The sequence below is a fragment of the Ostrinia nubilalis genome, chromosome 15 (assembly GCF_963855985.1).
Source record: "Ostrinia nubilalis chromosome 15, ilOstNubi1.1, whole genome shotgun sequence".
Classification (NCBI taxonomy): Eukaryota; Metazoa; Arthropoda; class Insecta; order Lepidoptera; family Crambidae; genus Ostrinia; species Ostrinia nubilalis.
The window spans coordinates 3,392,435-3,403,485 of record NC_087102.1 but is presented as its reverse complement, the minus strand read 5'-3'; the positions used below and the strand labels follow the sequence as shown (position 1 = coordinate 3,403,485).

At 36.9% G+C, this 11,051-nt stretch overlaps 1 protein-coding gene across 1 annotated transcript; it reads left to right on the top strand.

The window, feature by feature from the left end:
• Window positions 1–1,295: 1,295 nt before the first annotated feature.
• Window positions 1,296–6,925, top strand: LOC135078754 (eukaryotic translation initiation factor 4E-binding protein). The gene is made up of 2 exons (XM_063973313.1): window positions 1,296–1,524; window positions 5,468–6,925. The coding sequence occupies exons 1-2, from the start codon at window positions 1,383–1,385 to the stop codon at window positions 5,674–5,676; spliced, it is 351 nt and encodes a 116-aa protein (XP_063829383.1). The 5' UTR covers window positions 1,296–1,382; the 3' UTR covers window positions 5,677–6,925.
• The last annotated feature ends 4,126 nt before the right edge of the window (window positions 6,926–11,051 follow it).

Sequence of the window (11,051 nt, the reverse complement as noted above, 5' to 3'; positions counted from 1 at the left end):
GAACGTGGAAACTTGTAATGCTGTTTTCTAAAATAATAGTCTGATTAGCGAAAAAATATTTCTTGTTTTGATTATTTTTATTGGGTATAACACTGTTATTATTGTATAAGTCATATTATTTTCACTTTGAAAACATTTTGATGTCACAGGTATTTACCGAAATTTCCGGAAACGTGAACCACTGACTCCGATGTCTCTATTTTCAGGACTTTTCTGTATATTAATGGTTTTTAAATTGGGCTAGAAGAAATGTTTGGAAACTTGTTTTTGTTGGTTGTTAGTAAGATTGAGGAATGCATCGATGGTGATTTTATCTATCTGAATTTTTTGTGTTAACCCCTTTAGACCTAAAATGCAGGTTTTGGGTTTGTTTATTACAAGATTGGATGTAGTCAATTATAACAAGATTAAAATCAATATTCATTGCTTTAAAAAAAAAAAACGGCGATGTTTATTCTAACTAACATTGTATTTTTTCTTACTTTCTTCATTGAACAGTTCGTATTGTTGTGACCTTCTGGCTCCACAGTTGATCCAAACTTAAACAATTCAAGAATATAAATTAAGTGCTCGCCATAGAGTATTCGTTTAACATCGCAAAAACTACGCATATAGCCGAGTATAGTATCCATGTGTGTATATTAATGCGGTGTACGTGAGGAAATGTCATGCGTGTGCGTGCGCACAGATTAGGCGTATTTATCACTCTCAGACAGGTAATAAAGAGCGGGTGTTTTATACCTATTTTATAATGATAAGAGTTGGAACAGTGACACAAAGAGTTACAGAATAAGTAGGTACGAGTAATACCTAGTTTGTGTTCAGAAAGGAATAATAATTAAAAGCTATACTTCAAAATAGCCAAACATACGTTACTGATCTCAAACCTGTTAACCACTACAGCAAGGGTGCAGTGGTTAACAGGTTAGAGAGCTAAGCTAGAAAATGCAATAATTTGTTATCGATCCGATTTCAAGATCGCATTGCTAATATTATGTTCCTAGTTCGGCACAAAACAAAGAAGCCAAAAACGTGGTTTTAATTAATTGATATTTGATATCTAAGGCATTCCGAAAAACTCGGTTTCAATAAAAATAATCTATGTAATTTAATTTCCACTAGATAGGCATAAACTGTTTCCAAGAAACAACAATCCTCTGTTTTGGTAGTGGCTTCTAAAATCTTTATCTTTGTTTGTTTTGATCTTACGCGGCCATGTGTGACATGTATACGCGTTCGATTACGCCAGTGTGCGTGTTTCACTCGCGAACGTATTTATTTTAGGCACCGCCTGTACCCGGCTCAGTTCTCCTTGCCCGTCCGACTGATACGTGTCAGTGATTGTGAATTTGAATTCTAAGTTTGATAGGAAAAGGTTGAAAATGTCGGCGTCACCGATCGCGAGGCAAGCGACGCACAGTCAGGCGATACCCTCGAGGAGGGTGCTCATCACAGACCCAGCACAGATGCCGGATGTGTACTCCAGTACCCCTGGAGGCACCTTGTATTCGACCACGCCTGGAGGTAGATACCTTAATTACTTTCTATGAGGCAATTTAGAGTTGTTATCCAAGTTAAGTAGGCATTTGTGTGCCTAAATCCTTAGATTATACGTTGAGCCATTTATAAGAATTTTATGAACCTACACATCATAATCATAATCCTATAGCAAACATGTCATTTAGGTAAGGTTCAGCAAAACATTTGAAGTAATTTGTAAGTTTCCGAGCAGTTAAAAATGACCAGTTTAATTTTTGTCTGATTCGTTTAGTCTTTACTTACAACACGTGATCTATAAAAAAAAACTTACTTTGTAATTAGTATTCTTCGTTATTTTATAAAAAATGCTATAAAATAAGAACGTAACAGATAATGAAAGTCGTTCACAAAGCCTATTCAACAAGTTACAAAGGGGACGCCTTTGTTAAAACTTCGCGGGTGCGTCAGCGAAAAGAAGTAACAAATTGCTATAAAAGTTATATTATAACAAAGGAAAATTATAGTAACATAAATTCAAATCTTCCATGTTTATTATTATCTGATTCTAAGCTGTTTATCTATGTCACAGATTAGGTTTAAAGCGAAGATATTATTAATGTCAGCGATAAAGTTATGAAAATAGAGCTAAGTAGTTTATCAGCAGTTATTTAACCTTATCATGATTGCAGCAGAAACTATGCTTCTCTGGTAACATTAAATAATGATTCCGTAATGAAGATTGACAATCATAAATAAGAAACTAGCAACCTACTTACAAACAGCAAAATCAAATAAAAAAAGGAATATAAACATTTATTTATTGAATTTAATTCCTGGCCATATTTATCGGTCTTATTTAACTTTTTTCTGACAGAACCTTACAATTAGATGTTTTTTTTCTAATCACGGTTGTTGAAAGTACCTAGTTTTACGTCGTTCTAGCTATCTAAACTAGCCTTAGGAATCTGGATTAAACCGGTAGTGGGCGGGTTCTCTTAATTATAGGCAGGTCTAATTCAGTCCAGTGTCGCAAGGGTTAACAAGATGTCCACTCGGTTTATATTTAGATGATACAATGCCCTTTTGAAGGTTAGGTTAACTGATTCAAGATTCAAGGCAATGTCAATAGTTGCTGTTTAAAGATTAATAAGCCGCGAAAGCCAAGAAAAAAAAAACTGTTACTGTTTCTATAAACTAAATATTTACAAACAATTGTAGCTACGGACAGAGTAGCTCTTACCTTTTACAAAATGGCATTTAAATTCAAATTCTTAGTTGAAAACTAAAAAATAGGTATACCTAACTACACCATAGTACGTTATTGAGGATAAAATTTTATGTCAACAACAAGTTTTAAAGGTTTACATAAAAAAATAGTCTATGTAGACGTCAGAAGGTTCAAAATGGCTTGGACTCGTGTTATCTGCAAAGCCGGCTACTACGCAGTTACGCAGTGTTATGTCACAGCACATGGCAGATAAAAATTAAAACCGGTGTTGGTGCGAATGTAATTTGGAATTTGGAACGTGATGCGTGTTGCCAGGGCGATAAGGGCCAAGGTTAGATTTTAATCTTGCAGAAAAGTAAATAAAAAAAGGATTTATTGTTCATGTGCCTTTTTCCTGTGTTACGGATTTCTTCAAGCGTGCGGATGTATTACGCGGGATACACGCACGCGGAATGGAAAAACATGAGTATGAAATGTGGGCAGCCCGCATGCGGACAAGATTTGCACGCGTTCCGAAATCCTGATCATAGGCAAAAGGCACTAATATCATCATGAATACAACCATAAAATGGCAATATCTTTGTACTAAATAGGAATAATATTCCTTATTATAAAATGTAATCTGCCAAAATACAGGAAACAGTAACCTAAACATGTTTTGTTTTCTTTAGAAACGTAAGTGTAGCTAAATTACCGTGATGAATGGATATTCTCTCTCTTTGCCGCTAATTTTACTAATTTCATGAAATTGTAACACACATCACATATTATTCTACTATGTAGTTTAAAGATAAAGATTTATCGAAATCCATTCGAAAGAAACTGTGGGCAGAAACTGTGAGAAATACAATAGTACCTACGAGTATACTAAAATAACTATTAAAACAAACTCATCTTATAGGAATAGGTAGGACTCAAATTTCCATACAATAACAATGCTACCTATTGTTATAACACACTCGTACATGAGTGATGTTGGCCACGTGTAGGTACGAACGACCACTTTACACGTGCAGGAGTACGGACTACGGCACGTCAAGCTGAACACTGGTCTTTATCTCTTTGTAATAAAAGTTATTTTGCTACAAAAATGTATGATTTGATGTGATGATGACGGTACCTCAACTATGACGTTATTTGGATTTAAATACGTAGTAATAAACATATAAGATTTTAAACTTTCTTTTTAAAGACACGGGTCTTAACGCGACATTTATGAATGAGTTACATTATGTTATCAGGGCTTGACGTTTCGGCTGCTATGCTGCAGCCGTGGTCACAAGTAGACTGGCGGACCTGACCTTCACTGGTTGGGTTTTATTGGCGGTCAAGCTGTAGATCCTGGCTACACAGGAGTTGCAGCGGTGGGATCGAGAGGTGGGAATAGTCCCGTAAGCAGACTGGCGGCTCGTAAGACCCGTGTCTTTCTGTTTATAAACAGATGTTGCCTACACAATTCCCTGCTTTCTGAGGGGAATCGCCTTGAGCTAAAGGTTCGATTTCCGGTGGGGTCACAGTTGAAAGCGAAGTTTTTTTGCGTCTGGGTTTGTCGGGAAACGGTCTCGAGTAAACCGTTTTAAACTAGTTTATTTTTCCTATTTCTATTTATGTAGGTACTTTTGATTTGTTGATAGTTTATAAACTCATGCACACGCACTCGGTTCCAGCTTTTTTTTTGTTTTTTATCAAACATTGATAAGTACAGTTTAGATTAACGTGATATTTCTTCGTTGTAACAAGTAATAAATCTATGGGAAAATATCGAACCGAAATTCAGACATTGATTTGTGTAATTTTGTTAACCCATCCGCAGCCATCTAATTAACCAATTAGATTTATAATTTGAATGTTGTTTTGTGTTTCCCACACTGTTATTACCACCATATGGCCGGGGTCTCGGGAAGCTGCCATTAATTAGGTTAATTACCGACAAAAACTGCTATTTGTGAATAGAATATAATAATATTGACAATAGAGAGTGCGATGAGCCGATAACGATGTGGGTCAGCGAGGATTCCGTCAACTGACCGCAATTAACTGGGACCGCGGTCCCAGTCGCCGGATGCGTAAAAATTAAATAACTTTCTTCCGGCGACTGGGACCACTCATGGATTTTAGTACTGTACCGATTTTGGATTGAATAATATTTTCTTTTAAGTTATCTATGAGTGGTCCCAGTCGCCGGAAGAAAATTTTTTTTTTTATGGATCCGGCGACTGGGACCGCGGTCCTAGTTTATTGCGGTCCCAGTCGCCGGAAGCCTCGGTTAGCGACCCCATTGACAGTTTTCGCAACATGGCGTTTTGCCATTACGTTTCATTTACGTTTCATTTTCGTTGTCGGCTATTTTAGTTTACGTTAACAGGTTGGTTGCGATTGCGAAATGTCAGCTAAACATTTATGAGAGTAAAAAAGTGTAGGCTTTTGTTTTTTACGCGTCACTCATCAACATATTAAATTATAATATCAAACATTCTGGAATTCTACACTTTCTGTTTCTCCAGCCTTTATTGAAAAAACATACTGAAACTACTTCTATTCGGGGTTCATTGGTATTCAGTTTTTACATAAACATCATTCTTAAGATATTACTTAGTGAACTTAAGGCACAACTTGGATAACAATAGAAATAATTGATCTAGGTATTTATTACTATTAAATATTTTTTTAAGAATAAGTACCTAGTTATCTCAATATTTTGTGTATTCCTTTCATTTGTTTTTTAAATAAACCATTCAAAAATTTTCTCTCTTTTTCCAGGCACCAGAATCGTGTACGAAAGGTCCTTCATGATGTCCCTGAGGCAATCACCGATCTCACAAACCCCACCGAAGTGTTCCCTGCCAGCTGCCCTTCTGAAGAACCCAGGCTCCGTCCCACACTCGGTCAGTTCACCTGTCCAGAAGAACTCACGTTCAAATTCGATCTCGTTCGACGAATCCCAGGAAACCTTCAGCATGGATCTCTAGACTTTAGGTTAGGTTATAGTATTATGAACAAATGCGTTGTGAAGTAATAAAAGAGCGTATTGCTCTTGGCTTAGCTTGGCTAGCTTACGAGCAAAGATTAAAGTGACCAGATTATTATACTTTAGAATCTGGTCCTCAAAAAACTTATAAATCCTGGCCGCCGGCGGCACTATGACCGTTAAGGCATTAACACGTTCACAGCTCCCACACATTTTGGAAAAAAGTAATGTATCAGTCACACAAAGTATTTGCAACTATTAAGTGCTACGCTGGCAAATCTTGTGTGCATTCACAAAAAAATAAAAATGAGTTTTAGTTAAAAACTTTTTGAAAATGGAATCACAACAGCATTTGTTTCAAGTACAAGGCCTAAGTAACACTGCTGCCACATCTATGTACTCGACAAATGTTAAAAGACTGCTGGTTGCATCGTCATTTAGGTCTTAAATGTTAAGTAAGATTATGTTACTAGTTGTACGACGCGACTGACCCGCGTTATAAACGCAATCCTTTGCTGCGCCCCACAAAAACAATAAAAAAAACTAAAAAATAAAAATCTATTAAACAAAAAAACCAAACTCAATTTTTAATGGAATGGATGGAACAATGTGTTATTAAAAAGCAGCAATGGATTTACTGTAAATAAACTTAGTTTAAGGCGTTTGACGCACTTTGTCTAGGTGCTTAGTATTTGTAGGTACTATTATTTTATTATTTAAGATAGCAAGTGCCATTACATAGAAGGAAATTTAGTGAATAATTTTCTTCTGACTTGGTGTTGCTGAAAGAAAGTCAATCAGTCAGGCAATCTCAGAATATCATGGCTGGTGTCTACATATTTGAGCTTGTTTTTTGTACAAGATATTATTGTGTTATTTATATCTTATTGTACTTTAAAACTGACTTAACTGCCTCTATGATAATTATTGTTGGTCACAGTTGATATTACGAAATAATTCAATAATTATGGATTTGTCTTTGTTGTTTAAATTGTTAAAAATTATTAAATCTCTGCTGTTGATAAAATGATAGTTATTAAAAGTTGTATTAGTGATGGCTAATATTTCCAAAGCATTTAATTATATTTATATTAAAGTACATTAAGTCCTTTGACTCTCTTGTTTGAATGAAGCGTGTTAAATATTTATGTACGTTCAATACATTTTGTTAATGAATGAAATTGTTGGTACTTTGTATTACAATGTATTGCGACTGCCAGTATGTAAAAAAAATAAAAATTATGAAATTATTTTAATGGTTTTATTTAAGTAATACGTATGAAAACTGTGCATCTACCTAAACTCAGTGTCAAAATGTGTTGTACAAACATTGCCAAGGTCTACCAATATTATTTTTATTGATAAATCGTATTAGTCGCAGTTGACGGGTTAAATACAGTCAAAACCCATAATCGGTCAAAACCACTTTTGACTGAAAAAAACAGTCAAAACCACTTTTGACTGTAACAATTATAAAGTAGCAGATGTATAATAATTTGACTTTAATCGCTCATACAATTTGGCAGAATTTTGTTGGGTACGTAGGTACGTAACTATGTAGTTTTGTTTTTAAGTACGAGTATATTGGAGAAGAATCTTTTTTGCACAACAATATTAGGGAGGTGTAATAATGCTCAGTTTAACTAAAATAATAATTTGTTTAGCTAAAATATTAATTTGGTTTCTTACCATAAATTGATTAAGACGACCCTAAACTGCAAGCATGATGCGGAATAGGTAAACCACCTAGCCTAGGCGCAGACCACCGATTTTTAGTCGGCCGATATTTGGGCCCGACTCTAATTTGTGAAGAATCAATCGGTGTAATGTGCGCACTTCCATACATGCCCATATTTATTAACTACCCGAGTAAACTATCGGCCAACAAAAAACCGGTGGTCTGCGCCGGCGATTCACGGTGGTTCGATTCTCACCTTAGGCAGTTCGATTTTTTCAAGTTATTTTAAAAATGTTTAGATCGAGAGGCGACTCTTAACGCCAGAAAATTTCTAATAAGTAACATTGGTAAGTGTCAATAAGCCAAAAGAGAGTTGCAATTCCTCGTAGCAATAAGATTCATGCAACGAGAAATATTGCTACTAGAAATGATCAGGCGTTTGATCTTCTCATGATAATCCACATTCCTAGATTCGTGTTTACTATGCGTCGTCCTATCAAAGCTAAGATCATTGACCTCTTGCAGTGCTATTTCACAAACCTATCACGTGCAAACTTAACTACAACCTGATTTAATCCATAAAGTGTAAGGGCTAAGGTTTTATTTTGGGGGAAGGGAGGGTTGTGCAATCAAAACTCAGCCCCTTGTCGCGCTCTCCCCTGCGCGAGGTAATCTGTCTGGATCTAATCGCATTGATACTTGCCTCGTTTTGTACATTTTTGTTTCAAAATAGTACCTTAATACAGCTCCATAAGACGCCATAGTTTAGCTCAATATGCCGTCTGTACTAACCGGAATTGACGTGTTGGTACTCAATATACGCGGTTAATGAAGTAAAGATGATGGTTTTGTATAATGTAGTCTGTAAGCTGAAGATCAACTAGTCGTTTCGTATTAACGATGATAGAATGGGTAAATAGAACAAAATATGCATATTGGGGATTACGTTTTAATTCAAACACATTCCACGAAGTTAGGCAGAAATTGAATAGTAGGTAAATTAAAATCATACCAACAACATATTTATTAACATTTACGCGATTGCACCAGAAAGAGAGTAAAATAGCAAACGGTAGGATATTTGACCGACATAAAGGGCAGATTTTTCAATCATCAGTTAAAAGATATCTGATGATGGAAAAATCAGCCCTAAGTGAGATATAGTCTAGAGTAGATAGCCATTATTCAATAAATTCAACTTCCTTCTCATATCCTGGGGGTTGTTAACACTGAGCTGTTGTCAGACTTAGGCTTAACTACATATAACAAACATCAAAGATCTGTCAAACCCCATGGTGAAAATACATGGTGCAACTCAACCCTAATGAACGAGGGCTATCGTTTTTATACTTAACAGTTGGCACCCCTGGCGATAGACAGGACCTTACTCTACAGTGGCGCCATCTTGATGAGTGCAAATGCGATAGTCCTCCTACCATTTTAGCGCTCACAAGTTGGTGCCGCCACTGTCTTCGCTACTAGCAAGTGACAGGACCTTACTCTACAGTAGCGCTAACTGGTGAGCGCTAAAACGATAGCCCTCACTGCTGTAGGCGTCTGACAAGGCTCTATCGGACATGGCAAGAGTCCTCCAAAGCACGGATTGCTATATCTTTTGAACGAAGTGATGTCACTCAAGTGTTTTACGTGGAATTCGAACCCCGGACCTTCGAGAGACTCGCATAAACACGAATTTGGAAAGATTTGATTGTTTGTTTGTATTGATAGGCTACGAAAGTCTGGAACTGGAAAAAGGACTGATTTGAAAAAAATATTTATTTTTATTTATTTTATTTTGTTCGAAACATACAGAAATACAATAACAGACAAATTGCCATTTCACCATTTATTTCTGATGATCATAGGTAGTACCTACGAAGTTCACGGGGTCAGCTAGTGCTAATAAGTTTAGATTATACTCGTACGTACACATACCGTCTGCATTCAGCCTGAGGTAAGGCGAGTACCTAGTCATTTCTATCCGTTTCTCTCACTCTCTCTATCATAGTAACGTGAAAAGAGACAGACACAATCGAGATTGTGTTGCGAAGTAGACCCCCATGTCGCATTTAGCGGTGGGTAAGCAAATAGCCATCTATTTGCTAGGGCTTAGCTAGGGTTACCAGATACTTGAAGTTATTAAATACCTGACAATATTCCTGATTTGCAAATAAATTCCGCTCGAGTCGGGCACAGGGGAGGAAAGGGGATTGGGGTATAATATTTCCAGAAAAAATATTCTTAGTTTATAATTTACAAGTTTGTAAGTCCCAAGTAACCAGACAATATAGTAGATAGTTTACCCTTATTCCACACCACATACACAAAACTTACAGTACTCGATCAAAATGGCAAATTGAAAGTGGTCTTCATCACCAGAGTGCGATCTCTTCCAGACAACACAAGATAAGACAAGGCCGTAGTCCACTTAGAGCTCCAGCCCAAGAGGTTTACCTACATTAGCAGAAAAAAGTTTAATTATTGATAAATAGCTGAAACTCCTGACAAAACAGTAATTTTCCTTACGTCTGGTAACCCTAAGCTTAGCGGATGCGGGGGCGGCCGTAGGGCTTCGCTAAACACATTACGCGGCCTCGCTGGAACGTGATCACTTTGATTTCAATGTCAATTATGGAAACTGCAGAGGAGTCATTCTTGAGACTCATTCTTGAGTCGATGTTTAAGGTCGTCTCCACAGATCACAGAAACTAAAGTGAGATGTGACAAGGGGCGGGGCCGGTGTCGCAGCAATATGCCCTAAAACAGAACACATTGCTCGTGACAGCAATGATGACAGCAGCGACCGTCATAATGTAAACAGTTTACATTTCTACTAAAGATACCGCATAGTACTAAAGATACCGAAGTGGATAATGAGCACATAATATTTTGATTAAGTATTTTGTCTGTGTGAATTTCTAATGCGACACTGAGTTTTGAACTCAGCGCATTAGTTGGCATCTCTCTATATCTCTATGGTCGTTGCACATTTATCAACCCGGAAAGGGATCGTCGGTAGGTAGGTACTTTTCTTGTTTTGTGCCGTCTGAAACAACGATTGTACACAGCAATGTTGCTATGATTGTTATAGTACTTAGTACCGTCTAGTTCCCCTGTACGACCCCATCTTTTTCCCCTATAGGGTGATCCAGACACCCTTCGTTACGCTCGCGACCAGTCTCGCTAGGGTGAGGGTACAGATGAAAAGATGACCTTTATTCCCAAGGGCATAAGGCGTGAAACAATGCAGAGTAGTTGGTTAGATTACCTATTCGGTACAGATGCCTTTAGTACCCCTAATTAAAACGTTGCTCCGCAAATGCATTTGAATATCGGTAATTGTGTACTTATTTGCATGTGGCATCACGAAAAAGGTTCCTACTTACCTAGGTACTGAGATAATGACTTAACTACGTGCGCTATCACCAAAATAAGGCTAATATTTTTTTTGCTAACCTGCCCTATTACAAATTATAAGCAATACCAAATCGAAGACACAATTTCTTTTTAGGCGGTCTTACAATATTTTATGTGCTATACCATTTTAACTTTCCTCTCCATTATGGTCTCCTTCATACTCCATATGACCTGCAATCATTATTGTAATAACCAACTTAATCTTCCTTGTTATAAGGTATAATACAGCTCTTTGGATCTCATTTCTTTTTTATTTCTTAGTGGTCAGCACAGCACAAGCG

Excerpts from the sequence above, each read along its gene's own strand:
- LOC135078754 (XM_063973313.1), top strand. The coding sequence starts at position 1,383 with ATGTCGGCGTCACCGATCGCGAGGCAAGCGACGCACAGTCAGGCGATA. Across the intron at positions 1,525-5,467 it reads GTATTCGACCACGCCTGGAG|GCACCAGAATCGTGTACGAA; the intron begins GTAGATACCTTA and ends CTCTTTTTCCAG.